The 16,703-nt window shown below is 46.8% G+C and overlaps 1 protein-coding gene across 1 annotated transcript in view; it reads left to right on the forward strand.

The window, feature by feature from the left end:
* Positions 1–382: 382 nt before the first annotated feature.
* The window catches only part of MAPKAPK3 (MAPK activated protein kinase 3), a 93,353-nt gene continuing 77,032 nt past the window's right edge, over positions 383–16,703 (forward strand). The window contains 2 exon segments of the mRNA XM_043975652.1: positions 383–492; positions 1,220–1,594. Of these exon segments, the coding sequence (XP_043831587.1) occupies positions 1,337–1,594 (258 nt within the window). The 5' untranslated portion in view covers positions 383–492; positions 1,220–1,336.

A 16,703-nucleotide genomic window follows, 5' to 3' on the forward strand; every position in this document is an offset into this window, starting at 1 on the left:
CCACTCCCCGCCTCCATTTCTTGAACATGGGGGGGCGGAGGGGGGGCGCGAGCTCTTCTTTCTCACTCTCTCCTACCTCTCCCCGCTCTTTTCTGCCCTCCCCTAAGCTCTTGGGTGCCAAACCCCGCGAGGACCGGGTCAGAGTTCGGGGAGGCTTGGGGCTTGGGCCCCGCGGAGTGAGGAGGGGGCGGCGGGCTGGAGCTCGGGGCTGGGTTTCGTTTCCTTTTTTGTCTTTCCTCTCCTCTAAGTATGGGGCCCCGGGCCCTCCCTGCCCCGCCTCTTCCACTCTTCTCCCGGTCCCCAACCCCGGGTCCCGGCCTTCCCCTTTAAGGGCTGACCGCGCGGGGCCCAAAGTTGGGATGACGCGTGGGGCGGGTCACGTGGGGGCCCCAGGCCAGTGCCTGTCGGCCGCTGTGGCCCGGGCTCCGCGTCCAGCTCCCAGCATAGCCTCTGAGTCCCCGGCACCGCCGCCGTTGCCGCCGCCACCGCCAGGTAGCCAGCCTCTCCCGGCCCCCTCCCGGCCTCCGCTCCCACCTTGGAGCTTCCCGTCCGCCTCCCCTGCTCCGCACCTGGTCGGGACACACCTGGTGCCGTCCCGCGCACCTGCGCCCAGCCTCTGCTCTACGCTCTGTCCCCCTCGGAGCGCGTGCCCTCAGCCTCTTCCTGCTCTGCGCCCCCCCCCCTTGACTCAACCCCAACTTTCCCCTTCTTTACCTGGCCCCGACGGACCCCCGATCTCAACTCCGGTCCTCTCCTCCCCGCCTGCACGTGGATTCACCTCCTCTCCCCCCTCCCCCACTCAGGCACATCTGTCCTCCACTCTACCTGTAGTCTTCAATTTCATCTCTGCCTCCCCACCCGCCCCCCTTCCCCTGCCCTCAGCCCCCTTCTACTCCAATCCGCTTAGCCCCTCTCTTTTCCCTCATTTGGCCCTAGTACACCTGTCCTCAGCCTCACCGGTACTTAGTACACACTTTCTGGGTCCTCCCCCACCAACTTGGCCCAGGCATCCCCCCCCACCCCTGCCCCCAACAATTCTACCCGAGCCCTCTGGTCTGTAGCTCCTTTTGGTCCTGGCTCTTTCACACACACACACTCCACCCCACCCTCACCCCTTCAGTTTTGTTTCTTCTCTGCACTTTGTGGTCCTCATCTCCCTTCTCAGGCAGTTGGATGTGTTCTTAGCGCTGCCCTGACTCCTTCTCCCTCTGCTCCTCAGGTGATGCGCCCTGCCACATACTGCTGCATCCCCTTGCCTGGGGCTCTTGATGAATGAGTGGCCTTTCCTGAGCAACCCAGTTTGTGGTCATTATTTCCCAAGGCCCCTGGTCCTGCCATGGACCCCAATGATGAAGGGGAGGAGCAGATGGCTGAGGAAGAAGCCTCAGGCCTTGGCCCCAGGGGAGCAGTTGGGACAGGAACACAAGAGAATTCCAAGAGTGGGCCTCGGAGTCTGGCCCCTGGCAAGGTGGAGCCCAAGAAGTATGCAGTCACCGATGATTACAAGCTTTCCAAACAGGTGTTGGGCCTCGGTGTGAATGGAAAGGTCTTAGAATGCTTCCACCGGGTGACAGGCCAGAAGTGTGCCCTGAAGGTGAGTGTGGCCACATTCCCCCCCCCCCAAGTCTACACTGTCTGCCGTCCAAGGAGGTAGCTACATGCGTAGCATACTTTGTATGCTATGTGGGGATTAGTTAAACAAACTAGGGCTGTTTAGCCTGAAGATGAGAGGATTTGGGGAAGATGTAATTGACTACCCTCAAGTACTGAAGGGCTTTTGGCCCCAGAGGGAAGAACTAGGAACACGCAAAGAGGTGGATCTCAATTCTATATAAGGAGAAGCTTTCTAACAACTAATGATGTCCAAAAGCGCTATGGGAATGGTGGGGTTCCTATCACTGAACGTCTTCAAACAGAGGCTAGACAGCCATTTGCTAAGAATATTATAACTGAGATTTCTGTTGACAAATGGGTGGATTACATGCCCTCAGAGGCTCTGATTTTTTTTTCATTCCATAATACCTGCCAACCAGGTTCTCTGTTGTTAGAGTGTGTGTTTGGGAGGGGGCAGGGTGATGGTGGAGAGAAGGCATACTAGAGTATCTGAGAAAAGAAACAACTTAAGCCATTTCTATGGTGCTTTATGAACCTTACTTCTTTACATTCATTACCTGATTTGATTGCCATAATAACTGTGAGGTGGTTAGGAGAATTACTATCATTCTCCATTTTACAGAGGAGAAAAGTGAGTTCCAAATGATTTGCCCAAGGTCATAGAGTAATTCACTGGAAGATCCTGGGATCTGAGCCGGTGTCTTCCAGGCTCCCAATCCAAAGTCCTTTCTACCAAAATAGCTGGCACAGGGAATAGAGCACTGGACCTGGAGTCAGGAAGACATGAGTTCAAATCCTCCTTCAGACACTTATTAGCCATGTGACTCTAGGCAACTCACTTAAACACTATCTGCCTCAATTGCCCTCTCTGTAAAATGGGAAAGATAGCAGTACCTTCCTCCCAGGATTGTCGTGAGGATAAAATGAGAGAACATTTGTAAAATCCTTTGCAAACACTATAGAAATGCTAGATATTGTTGTAATGATGCTAATGATACCACACAGTTTTTCCTAAGCATCTTTATAGGGCTTCTGCTGGTTTCTGATGTTATCACCCTAGGGATCATCCCTTTTCTACGGTATTGCCCATTCCTGGACTTGGATAATGTTTGAGGGATCCTGATTTGGCTCCTTTGTGTAATCAACAGCCCCCCCCAAGTGTGTCTTAGATTCAGAGTGTCCAGGCCAAATGGGACCTTAGAGGTCATTTAATCTAACCGTCTCATTTTATGGAGAAGGAAACAGCCCCAGAGAAAGGCAATGACTTCTTCAAGGTCACCCGGCAAGTGATAGAATTGGGACTAGAACTCAGGCCTCCTGATTTCTGGTTGAGTGTGCTTTACAAGACATCAGGCTGGTTCCTTTTTTAAAATACTTCAATCTCCCCGTTGCCTGGGTTACCCATGTCTCCTGCTACTGCATTGTAAGCTCCCAGAGGGCGGGGACCACATCTTCTCTACCTCCTCCACATCTTGTCTGCCCACAGCCTACTGTATAGGGACTACCTATATATAGATACTTTCTTTATATGGGGCTAGCAGAATTGATTCCATCCCCCTTGGGGACATGCATTCCTTTAGGGTTACAGGCCCCATCAGCCAGGCTAGAGGCTAAGCTCTCTGGGAGCCCCTAAGGACCAAACTATACGAAAATGCAGAGCCTTCTCCGTTAAGGCCTGTGGTAGAAGTGACCTGGAAGTTACAGGTGAGGGATGAGCAGGTCAGTGGTGGACAGACTCCTCAAGGCACCTGGCCTGCTTTCTTCTTCACCTTTCTAGTACACATTTTATGTGATGTGTATTATATTTGTCTGTATCTGTCATCCCCTTGCTTCAAGACCAAGCTCTCTGAGAGCAAAGACTTATATGAACTTTGTATCTCCCCCCGGGTTCCAGACTAGAGTTTTGCTTACAGTAGGTGCTTAATAATTGTTTACTGACTAGAACAATGAGAACTGACTGATTCTGAGTGGAGTGGGAGTGCCCAGATACTGAGGCTCTGGGGCCACTTGTGTAGAAGGGAAGAAGGATTTGTCCTTCCCCTTAAGCTAGGGAGACAGGGCAAGCTTACAGGACCTATAGCTGGTACACTCACTGCTAGTCCTTCCTGATAAGAATGGAGCTGGACAGCTCTATTGACCTCATTTTGAGCTGAGGAAACTGACTAAGCTGGGACTTGGCAGAACTCTTTCTTCCTGACTTCCAGACAAAGGCTGTATAGACAGCACCATCCTGTGTAGACAACACCATCCTGTCTCCATAAATGGTTCCCAGTTTCCATCTGGTATCTTTTAACTTTCCAAAGCTTTTTCACCCCCTACAAACTCATTTGATAGTCACTATTACCATTACCTTGTGAAATAGGGGGTATATATAGGGCTTCCCAACTTATGGTCACAAGAGGAGGAGAGGGAAATTGTTTCAGCCTTCTAGTTACTGGACTGGAACCCAGGGTTCTTGATGTACTTGTGGCCCCAGGCATACTCTTTTTTTTTTTTTTTTGCAGGGCAATGAGGGTTAAGTGACTTTCCCAGGGTCACACAGCTAGTAAGTGTCAAGTATCTGAGGCCAGATTTGAACTCAGATACTCCTGAATCCAGGGCCAGTGCTTTATCCACAGAGCCACCTAGCTGCCCCCAGGCATACTCTTGCAAGGTGTAACAATGGAGCACTGAATTTGGAGTTAGGAGACTCCTGGCTCTGATTTTTAACCATCAGTGTAACCTTGGGCAAGCACTTATCTGGGCCTCTATTTCCCTAATGAGGGGGTTGGATAAAACTGGTTTCTTCCAACCATGACATTTTGGGGCTTAATCTGTGGTTGTTGTTGGGGATCCTGAAAAGGAGGAAAAGGAAATAGAAAGGTTCTGTGGAGGCCCTGTGCCATCTTGAGCTTGCTGTGCTCTGGAGATGCCATTTTTTTCTGTCACCAAACTGACGATGCCACAGTTGGGTGACTGGTGAAGGGCAGTGTTGGAGCCTACTCCTGCAGGGGAAAGAACTCATTGTTGAATTTTCAGTGTGAGCATTTACCCCTCTGCAATCAGCAAACACTACACATCAGGGCTTGATTTCTCGGTGTGTGGATTGTTTAGTCTAGAGAAAGTGATGGAGAAAATGTTAATAATGACAATTACACTTAAAAGTGTATTGTGCATCATTTTTTTTCCAATTAAAGAAAGCCAGTTTTTAAGGACTTACCAAAACACCCCTGCATGATGGGACCAAAGTCACAGGGGTAGTAGATGTAAGATGTAAGATGTAAAAGATCTGTGTGGTCTTTACAAACGTTATGTAGGGGGCCCTCCCTGTAGGGGAACTTCTTTTTCCTTTGGTAGCAGTTTCCAAAGAGTATATCTTTCTGTCCTTGAAACCAGAGCTGATCTGATTCTCTCTTAAGTGCTTTTTTTTTTTTTGGTTCTAAGAAAAAAGGGTAAAATACTCTGGGAGAACTTTAAAAATCAGTGAGTGCATCTTCTTCAAAGTTTCCCTGCCCCCACCCCCACTTTTTATATCACCCCTCTTAGTATGAGTATCTAACAATAGTCAGGAATTGGGAGGCCCAACCCTTTCTATATGCTTTTCTGTCCCACATTCTTGGTGGGCGTGAAGTCCTGTGCTAGGTACTGTTAGCACCAGATTTAAAAAACAAAGCGGCCAAGCTCCTTTAGTGGTTGAGGTGGGCCAATCCATCAGAAAGACCATGGGGCTGGGAATCAGAAGATCGGAATTTGAATCCTGACCCCTGCCTTTGACCTAGTTGTGTGTCTTTGGCCAAGTTTGGCATTTAATTTTTCTGTGCTTCATCTGAAGATGATACATATAGCAATAAATGCTCTCCTTGTAGGATCCAAAGAGACGATGTACATAGAGGCTTTGAGAATTCTTACTGCCTTCACTGAATTCTCTGTTGTCTATCACTAGCTTCTCACAATTATACCACCTGAGCACAAGTGTTGACAGGCCCTACCTTGGTGCAGTGCATAGAGCCCTAGACTCACAAATCAAGAGGACTTAGCTTCAAATCCTACCTCAGACGCTAACTAGCTACGTGATCCTAAACTTAAGTCATTTAACCTTCTTCAGCCTCAGTTTCCTTGTCTTTCAAATGAGAGGACTGGATACAGTGGCCTCCAAGGTCCTTTTTAGCTTTAAAATCTATGATTCTGGGGCAGCTAGGTGGCGCAGTGGATAGAGCACCGGCCCTGGAGTCAGGAGTACCTGAGTTCAAATCCGGCCTCAGACACTTAACACTGACTAGCTGTGTGACCCTGGGCAAGTCACTTAACCCCAATTGCCTCACTAAAAAAAAAATCCATGATTCTATGAGTGCTTGCCCCAAAATGGGTTGTTGTCTGAATGCCAGCCTAGCTAGGCTGGCATTCATTTTCACTGAAAACTCAGCCCCTTAGTAATGATTTTTTTCAGATACAACAAACCATAAAACCTTCTTCTTGAGCCTGTGGTCTGCATTGATGGATAAAGAATCCAAATGGATGAGATCATGAATCTTTTCAAGATACTGAAGGGCAGGTATTAGTATGCTGTTACAGAAAGAATGCTGGATCTGGGGTCCCACCGTGTGTCCCTGGGCAAGTCTCTTTGTCTCTCTGCCTTTCTCTTTGTCTCTGTCTCTTTTTCTCTTCTCTAAATTGGGCTTAGGAATGGAATGGTGGGGAAGAGGATCAACCTTGTAATCAAGAGACGGGTTCAAGGCCCGCTTCTGAACTAGAATGGCTACTTGATCACGACAAGTCATAAATCCTCTCAGTGTTATCGGCAGCTCTCTCAAGACAAAATAGTTTTAGACCTGTATTAGCAGAGGGAGATTTCCTCCACAGATGAACTCACAGGTCCTGAATTTTCTCCTATCCCTCCCAAAAGCACAGCAGCTATTTAACAGGATTGTTGTATGAAAACCCTTTGTGAACTTTGAGAGGCTGTTTCAATGGAAATGCTTTTTATTGTAATTCATTAGCAGAAGTAGGACTTACTTTCTGACCCAGAAAACTGACCCGTTTCCCCATAAGGATGCCGGGGTAGTAACATCTGGCAGTGGGAACCTTCTGAGAAACCCATTCTGGGAGCTGACCTGCCAAAGGGCCTTACCCAGAATGTACCCTGGAGAGAGCTTCAGGAGTGGTTGGTTTTTTGTTGTTGTTTGTTTGTTTGTTTGTTTTTTGAGGGGCAATGAAGGTTAAGTGACTTGCCCAGGGTCACACAGCCAGTAAGTTTCAAATGTCTGAGGTCGGATTTGAACTCATGTCCTCCTGAATCCAAAGCCAGTGCTTTATCCACTGTGCCACCTAGCTGCCCCCCAAGAGTGTTTTGATAAGCTCTCTGTCAGGCTAGGCATCTTCCAGAGCTGGGTACCTCTGCTCCCCAGGAGGACAGCTCCCCTTGACTAGTAGGAGCTGGTCCCAAAGACATTACTCTTTATCACCTCTGTCCAGCCTTAGGACTGCAATGGCCGGAAGTGTTCATCTGGTCACAGGCCTCTTCTTAGACAGAACTATTTTTTTCTTTTACCATCAGGCTACTGTGTCTTTAACTATCACCAGAAACCAGAAGGGAAGAGGTACCAGTTGCTTCCCTTTCCCTTTCCCTCTCCCTTCCTTCTTTCGTCTTCTCTTGCTCAGTCACTAAGTCATTATTTATTAAGCCTCTACCTTATGCAGGCCCTGTTCTAAGTCCTCTGGGGCAGGGGGGAGGGGAGAAGAAGGTGGAGAATTGTATGCCTTGTGGCTGAACCATTCAGAGAACTCACAGTGTACAGGGAGGACAAGACTCAAACACAGAAAACATGTACTAAACAGTACCAGGCTGTGGGTACCCAGTGCTGTTTAGACAGGGCAGAGGGTAGAAGAGCTTAGAGGAATCAAGGATCTCTGTGAGCTGATGTGGACAGGGAGAGCTTCCTGAAGGAGTGGGGGAGGGAACTTGGGCCAGGCTTTGAAGGAGACTTAGAAACCAACTTCTCTATGAGAAAGTGCTTGGGATGTGAATTGTGTTGTTATTCACATTTTTCAGTTGTGTCCAACTCTTTGTGTTTTTTTGCCAAAGATATGAGAGTGTTTTGGCATTTCCTTCTATAGCTCATTTTACAGATGAGGAAACTGAGACAAACAGGGTTAACTGACTTGCCCAGGGCCACACAGCTAGTAAGTGTCTGAGGTAGGATTTGAACTAAGATCTTCCTGACTCCAGGCTGGGTGCTGTGCCACCTAGCTGCCCTGAAGGGATATGAATGCAAAGAATAAAATAGATTCCCCCCTACTAAAAATGATAAGGCCTGAATTCTAGTCCTGGCTCTTCCACTTACTAACAATGTGACTTTAGACAAGTCACTTAACCTCAGTGATCCTCAGTTTTCTCCTCTGTCAATGGGGGAGGTATAGACTAAGTATCCTTCCCACTTTAAAATCTTGTGATTATTAGGGAGAAGTGGCTGAGAAGTGAAGAAGCCTGGAAGTGTATTCTTGTGTGGACCAACCCATGGAAAACCTGCCTCCAAGCTGAGTCCCAAGAGCTCTTTTGGTTTAAAAACATCTGATATTTAGTTGCCTGGGCTGAGGTAGGAGGAAGGGAGAAGGTGGGTGGGTGAATCATAAAATATCAGAGCTAAAAGGAACCCTAGAGATCAGCTTGTCCAACCCCCACATTTTAGAGATGAGGAAACCGAGAGTAGGTGAGGTCAAGTGATTTGCCCAAGGCAAGTTAAGCAGAGCTGGGACCTGAGACCTGCCTTTCCCATTCCTGTCTCAGTCTTCTTTCCACGGGTCTGACCAGAGGGGATCGAAGCGGCTCATCTGAGACCTCAGGTGCTTTCAGCAACTGTGTGACCAGAGCTGTTCCCACGGAGAAGATCTGCTGAGTCTGGTCAGGCCTCATTTTTTTGCCAGCCTGCTGGTAAGTTCCAGGGCTGGATAACTAACCCTTTGCATGAATAATCAACTTGGATATTGAGGTTCACTTGGAAAAGACTCTGCAGATCAAAGCCCAGCTCAGTCTCACTCAATTCTTGTAAACAACAAATCCCATGATCTCGAGTATTTGAATTCTCACAATTCAAAGTGATAATGATGTAAAATATGGCACTGGGTTCCAGCCCAATGGAAATATGCAGTACAAATTAGAATAATGTGAATCAAATAATTTCATAGGGTTCGTTCTTTATACTAATCGGGACTTAGACTAGGAAACTGAGGCCTAAAGGAATTGTGACTTGCCCAGAATCATATAGATAGGAAATGTTGGAACTGGAATTTGAACGAAGCTTCTCTGATTCCGAATCCACTTATAGTCAGCTGTCTCCAAGAGTTGCCTAGAAGCTCTGGTGTGTAGTGACTCCAAGTATTGTGCTTCTCCCCTCTGAAAAGAAATTCTTTATGCACTTCCCTTTCCCCATCTTGACAGGTTTCAGTTTTGCTTAGAGATGGTTTAGGGCCGTGGTGTCAATCTCAAATAGAAATGGATCTCTGCAGGCTGGGTACTGACTTAAAATGACAAATTTGGTTGTCTTGTGTTTTTGTTTATTTTATTAAAATTTTCTCAATTACATTTTATTTCGGTTCAGGCCACACTGAGTGTTTTGTAGAAAATCCTTAAGAAAATGACTTTCTATTTTTTGTGGTTCTTGGAGCTTCCTTGTCTTCCTAAGTTGACCTACAATGCTACAGGCACAGAAAAGGAAAAATCATGTCTTCTCTCTCTTAATATATAGCACAGAGTGGGTTTGGTTTGTTTAAATGCACAATGGACTTACTAGACTATAAGGTCTATGGTGGTGTGGGCTATTTCTTTTCTTTTCTTTTCTTTTTGGTGGGGCAATGGGGGTTAAGTGACTTGCCCAGGGTCACACAGTTGCTAAGTGTCAAGTGTCTGAGGTCGGATTTGAACTCAGGCCCTCCTGAATCCAGGGCCTGTGCTCTATCCACTGTGCCAGGTGTGGGCTATTTCTTACCTAACTTTTCTATCTCTCCTAGTTCTTAGCTTAGCTCTCTGCCTAAAGTAGGTGCTTGCAAACGTTTGTTCAGTTAAATAACATTGCTCCTCAGAGGTTCTCCTGAGCCCTCAGAGTCAAATGCTCTGCCATAGCTTAAAAACAGAATCACAAGTTCTTCTTCTCCTTCTCCTTCTCTTCCTTCTCTTCCTTCTCCTCCTCCTCCTCCTCCTCCTCTCTTCCTTCTCCTCCTCTCCTTCCTTTTCCTCCTCTACTTCCTCCTCCTCCTTCTCTTTCTCCTCTTCCTCCATCTTCTCCTTAGATATCACCTATTCCAACCCTTTTATTTTAAAAATTAGCAAACTAAGTCCCAGCAATCTAAAAAATTTCACAAAGAAAAATACCGGCCACTGTGTTTCACATTCGTTCCTTCAGATCATGTCACCAAGGCTGGGAATTGCAGCTCCAGTGTGCTTAGTATATCTTAGCTCTTGGGGGAAAAAACCATTGTTCCTTCTAGATTTTGCAATGGCCTACAAAGGTAGGCCCTCATCCCTAGAAGGAAAGCAGCAAGCATTTATTAAGCCCTTACTTTGTGCCAGGCATTGTGGATAGAGATACAACCAAAAAGAAAGATAGTCCCTGCCCTCCAAGAGCTTACATTCTAACGTGAGATGACGCCACATAAAAGAACTGAAAGAAGGGGGTCATAGGGACAAGGTCCCCAGAGTCAGAAGCACAACGAGAAGGGGAATGAGACATGGCCAGCCTGGGCCCATCCACAAAAGTTCCAGGATGATATGAAGTAAGCACCAGCTCCAGCACAGCAGCCCCTCCCCGTATTTATTGAGTGTCTCTGCTATTGTCTCAGCCCCCTGTGGCAGAGCTGGACGTAACTGTGCTCTGGAAGAGCCCATGGCTTAGTTGGGGAGGTAAGAGCCCTTTAACACTTAAAAATGCTTAAAATAAAGGGCAGGTAAAGTCATGAGGACACCAGTGTGCTTGCTAATGGTCCAGAGAAAGGAGAGAGAGAGGGCTGTGGGTTTGGTGGGTTTCCTGTACCTTGAGTGGGTATTAAAAGGTGGGTAGGATTATACTGACACAACCATTTTGAACTAGATGTCTGAATATTAGCTTTTTACTCTGGCCAGTGATATCTAAATGGCACTGCTGTTCCCCGAGTCACAGAGAATTGAGTGTCTGAGCTAGAGGGGGCCTTTAGAAATCACGGAAACCAACTGCCTCATTTTACACGTGAGGGAACCAAGGAGGCCTAGATAGGAAAAAAAGGAATTATCAAAGCTCACAGTGAATTAGTAGCAAACGTAGGGTCAGATCTCCCAAATGCCAAACCCTTTGCTTTTTCTCTATACCTCTCCTGAGGACAGTGGAAGAGTTTGGGTTGATTCAGGCATTCAGTCATACAGGAAGTGGAGAGAGCAGGGCTGAGGAACATTGCCCATGGTAGGCACTTAATAATGGTTTGCTTGAGTGGAATTAACAGACCCTGAGCCTTGCTGAGATATAATCCCTACTCCTAATTGCAGTCTGGGGGCCTGGTCTCCATTTTGTGATGGCAGACTTGCTGCAGACACAGGGTCTCTTGGCTATACAACTTTAAATGGTTCTTGCAAATGAAAGCTAATTAAAAGAACCTTACGATTGCATGCTACAGCATAATGAGATTTAAAAACAATTTGGACGAATTCCAGAAAGCCACCTGCCACAGGATTGGGTGTTATGAGGAGGAAAGTGCCCAAAATTAAGTCTCTTGGCTCCTACTTTCAGCCCGGAAATTCCCAAATATTAGCCTGAAACAACAAAAACAACAGTAATAACAACATCTCAAATGTGTTTTGTGCTTTTAAGTTTACAAAGTATTTCGTTAGCAACAACTTTGTGAGGTAGGTAGTATGTAAGTATTAGCATTCCCAGTTTTACAGAGGAGGAAACTGAGGCTAGGCCTTTTTCAGTGTTCCATAGCTGGTTCCCTAGTTACCACACCTGAGGCCCAGGTTATTCCCACCACACCGCCCTTTCTCTTTTTCTGTGGTTTGACCTTGTTGGTCCTCTAGCAGGGGTTAGAATACCAGGATATGACTTTCCTTCTGTACTCGTTCTTTCCCTACTCCTTCTTCTGTTTCCACTTCTCTGCCCTCACGCTCATCACTCATCATGCAGGTAGACAAGAATGCCACATCTCTCTCAGGGAGCTTCAGGGAAGGCACCAAAAGCCCAATGGGGGGAGAAGAAAAGCCAGAGGCTGAGTAACCTTTCATTGGGATGTGTAATAAAGAGGAAGGCCCTGGAAATGATTCCCGTTGCTCAGTGGCTATTTAAAACTCCGAGTCCTGAATAGAACCTTGCAAGGTTCCTGTCCCCAGAGTTATCCATCAGCACCATCTCATCTCCACGCCATGCTGTGTCCTGTGGGGATACCAGGAGGAGATGTGAGCTGGCTCTCTCCTTCCCTCCCACGCGGATCTCTCGTTGCCTGAGCCCCCAGCATGGTAGACATGATTTGGGCTCTAGCCCAGCCTATCACTTTTCAGCTCCTCTCCATATTCGTTTCTTTCTCCTTCTTTCTCTTCCAGCTCTCCTTCTAGCTTAAGGGAAGCCTCCATTCTTAGAATCTGCTCCAGCCTGAGAGTCAAGAGAGTCAGGTAGTGTGGGCCAATGGGCCCCTGCTCCCCTCATCTCCCCGGTGGAAGTCGGGGTCCTAGAAATTATACTAAGGGTTCATAGAGGTCCATGGTGTCACAGGTAGAAGTAGTCATCCAGTCCAACCCTGTCAGTATCCAAAAACATGACTGTCAATTGCTTTTTAAATGCCTGATAGGATATCTGCTATATAAATGGTCTGGATCTGGGAGCATTCCCTTTGGCAATTCATTATGGTTCTTTCACTACAAGGACAGAAATAGGGGACATGGTACAGTGGAAACTGGGCTGGATTTGGAGTCAGGGGAACTGGATTCAAATTCTGCCTGTGTTACTTATTAGCTCTGTGTCCTTGGGCAAGTTACTTCTTGGGTCCAGGTGGACCAGATGGCCTTTCACTGCTAAATCTGTGTTTCCATGAAACAGGAAAGAGATGGAACTTCACTTGTGGCAGACCTGGGATCAGGAGCCAGGACTCCTGCCTCCCAAAGCAATGTTCTTATTAAATCCCAGCTTTGCTACTTATCAGCAATGTGACCTTGAACAAATCACCTAATAATAGCTCCCATTTCTATAGCAACTTTAGAGTTTATTAAGGGCTTTCTTCATAACAACCTTATGTAGTAGGTAGTATGTAGTAATGTCCCCATTTTGCAGATGAGGAAATCACAGAGAGGACCACGTAACTTGCCTAGTCTTACCTGCTTCCTGTCTCTTTGCTCTACTTTCTTAAGAGCCTCTCTGGATTCCCCCATTTCTACCCCCAAGCCCCTCCCTCCATGCATACATTTGAAGCAAGTGGCATCCTACTTCACTGTGGAGGGAGATTGAGACCATCTGACGGAAATTTCCTCAGTTCCTTTCCCCAGTGTCTCAGAATTGTTCAGGAGCTGAGAAACATCCCTATTCTTCACTAAGGTTGAGTGAAGTGACTTGCTTACAGAGTCATGCAATCCTTTATGTGAACTCTTGATCCTGTCACCCTCCTCCCACCCCTTCCGCCCCCTTCTGGACCTCATTCTAGTAGTCATCCTTTTTCTCATTCACTTTTAAATTATCCTTCTCCACTGGTTCCTCTTCATTTGTCTATAAGAATTTGGGGGGGGGGGCAGGGCAATGAGGATTAAGTGACTTGCCCAGGGTCACACAGCTAGTAAGTGTCAAGTGTCTGAAGCTGGATTTGAACTCAGGTCCTCCTGAATCCAGGGCCGGTGCTTTATCCACTGTACCACATAGCTGCCCCCTGTCTATAAGCATTTTTTAAGACTTCCCTATCCTAAGAAAAGCCTTCTCTTGATCCTTCTACCCCATCCAGCTGTGGTTTCATCTCCATCTATTCAGGGTCAGATTTCTCTAGAGATTCTGTATGTGATGCCTTTATGTTTTTGCTACCTTCTCCTCAACCGCTTGCATTATGGCTTTTGTCCCACAGAACCTGCTTTCTTGGAGGTCACCAGTAGACTTATTCTCATCGCCAAATCCAGCAACCGATTGCTACACTCCTCATCCTCCAGAGTTTCCCACCCTTCTGAAGACACCCCCCTCACTCAGCTTCAAGGACGCCACACTGTCCTGCCTCTTCTATCTGCCAAATCGATTTCACTATTTTTTTTTGGTTGATTTTTCTTTCTAAGCCTTCGAAAGCTGCTCCTCGATATAATGCCCTCGGTCCTCATCTTATTCTCTGCTCTTTCTTTTGGAAAATGCGCTGATGGCACAGTTTCAGCGATCACCTCTCTGCAGATGACTCTTGAATCTGTATCTCCATCCCTGCCATACTTTCTTAGCTTCCTGTCCACACAGGGAGACAGCATGTTACAGCAGACAAGCCTTTGACCCCAGAATCGGAGGGTCTGTGTTCAAATCCCACTTTTGACTCTTACTACCTGTGTGACTTCATCTCTCTGGGCCTCAGTTTCCCCATCAGTCAAATGAGGGGGTTGGACAAAATGACCTCTAAGGTCCTGCCCTATGAGCCTTTGATCTCTAGGATGTCCATTGCAGGATGTCTCTACCTGTATGTCCCACCAATGCCTTAAAGTCAGCATGAGCCCAATAAGGCTTTACCTTTCCCACAGCCTTCTCCTCCCTCTGAATTTATTATTTCTATTAATGATATCACCACATTAGAAATGCAAGGGCCTTCTGCTTCCCTCTTGTCGGCATTGTTCCCTCTTCCTGAAATGTCCTTCTCCCCACTTTTTTCCTCTTGAATTTCATCTTATTTTTCTAAAGACCTGCTGAAATGCCACCTCCTTGAGGAAGCCTTCCCGAAGCCTGCCTTCCTCTCCCTCCCCGCAGTGGGTAATGGTCATTTCCCTTTTCAGATATTTCCTGACACTTTGTACTTCTCTTGTACACTTATCATGTATTATGTTGTGAACATACACTCTGTCTTTTTTTGTGCTCAGCACAGAGCTCCCTGCACATAATGTGCTTAATAATACTTTATTCTTATTTTTGTTATTGTAGCTAAATATTCCAAACAAGTTGTTCTTTTTATTAAGACGAAAATCTGCCTTCTGGAAACTTCGGCCTCCCCCTTTTAGTTCTCTCCCCCTGGGCCAAGCAGAACAAGTCTAATCTGTTTTTCTTGATTGCCTTGCAGATATTTGAAGGCAAAGGGCCTACTAATAATGACTGGCATTTATATTGGGCTTTAAGGTTCTACAAGGTACTTTACATACATTCTCATCTCATCCTTGCAATAATCCTGTGGACGAGGGATTGTCAAATTTATTACCCTCATTTTACCAGTGAGGAATCTGAGGATCAGGAAGGTTGTGACTATCCCTGGTCACTGTGTTATTGAGTGTCAGAGGTGGGATTTGAACCCCGGGTCTCTCCTGAGGTTGTTGTTTTTTTTTTCACTACTGCACTGACTCTTCTGTGTCTGGTCCTTAAAGCTAGTTCCATTGGAGGAATGCAAAGGTATTTAGAAGGTGAGTAGTGTGACAGTAGAAAGGCAGTTGGCACTAGATGCAGAATACCTGACTTTGAATCCTGCTGGCTGTGTGACCTCAGGCTAGTCACTTACCCTCTCTGCTGCACTTGCCTTCTCTGTCAAAGGAGAGTTATTATACCTTCCCACCTTTCAGAGCATTGTAGGGAAAGTCCTTTGTAAACCTTAAGAGAAATATTGAGATGGGAGTATTACATCTGGTCTTTGCTTTGGAGTGATGGTGGGACGAGTCCCCTTGGAACCCTGATGGAACAATTAGGTGTTGGTCTAGTACAGGACTTCTTAAACTTTTCCCACTCACAACCCCTTTTCACCCAAGAAATTTGTATGTGACCCCAGGTATATAAAATAAGTATACATATCCTTTTACTGTTGCCACATTTTTCATGACCCCCATAGTCAGTTATGCGACCCCAGTTTAAGAAGCTTTGGTCTAGTGAGCTGGAATAGTCTGGGACGGTTTCCTGGAGAAGCAGAGATTGGAGCTGGAATTTGAATCATGGGTATATTTTGAATGAAGGGAATCGAGGGCAGAGGGCATTCTGGGTGAGAGGAAGCTTCCTACCAATTAGAACTGTCCAAAGGTAGAAGGGCCACTTCAAGAGGTTTCCCCTTCTTGTAGGTCTCTAAGTAGGGGCCTGGGTTATGTCTTGTTGGTACATGGTAGTGGAGATGCTCTGCAGGTAGGGGGTAGAACCTTGAAACTTTCAAATTCTATATTTGGATACAACTTTGAGCAAAAGCTTGGAGGTGGGAAGGGGTGCAGTGTGCTCAAGAGAGTGAGGAAGTTGGCTGCAAGGGGTGTGAGTTGGGAGCATGGTGCAGATTTTGGAGGGCTTTGTCTTGGAGAAGTGGGCATGTGGAAGGATAGAGGATACAAGACTTGGCTGCCTGAAGACTTCTAGCCCAAGGCATCTCAGATGCTACTGGCAAGAACTAGTGGCATCTGGGGCAGCAGAAGGAGTGATGTCCTCTTTTCATTTCTCTGTGCCAGCAGAAGCTTCTGTGCCCCATTGGCAGAGTGGAGGTAAGGTCAGATAGGGCAGGGAGGATGTGGAAGGGGGTGTGGAGCTCACGCACTGGTACCTCCATCCATGTGTATCCACTGCTGCCAGCCCTGGGGACCTTTTGGGTCTTCCTCAGGCGGCGGCTGCCTATTAATGGTGACTTGCTCTGCTGGCAGAAAGTGATTGTGCTCGGGGTCTGTACTTAAAAGCCAGGTTTACATTCTGTGTGCTGTTGGAGCCTTCCTGGGTCTAGACCTTAAGGGCCCTACTGGGCTCCATTAGTTAAAGAAAGTGGACTCATTTAGAGGCAAATGGCCCCAGACCCACTTAGCTTTGTGAGGAGCTCAGACACTTTCTTCCTCTCTGGATTTTTCTCTTCATAAGGAAGACTGTCTCTGACATTAGTAGTGACTTCAGAGAAGCTAGAAGCACAGATGGGGACTGCTCAGTTGTTTGTTTTTACGGGGCTTTACCACTTCTAGGATGCTTTCAAATGCATTCTCATATCTAAGCCTCAAG

The sequence above is a fragment of the Dromiciops gliroides genome, chromosome 1, assembly GCF_019393635.1.
Source record: "Dromiciops gliroides isolate mDroGli1 chromosome 1, mDroGli1.pri, whole genome shotgun sequence".
NCBI classification, from domain to species: Eukaryota; Metazoa; Chordata; class Mammalia; order Microbiotheria; family Microbiotheriidae; genus Dromiciops; species Dromiciops gliroides.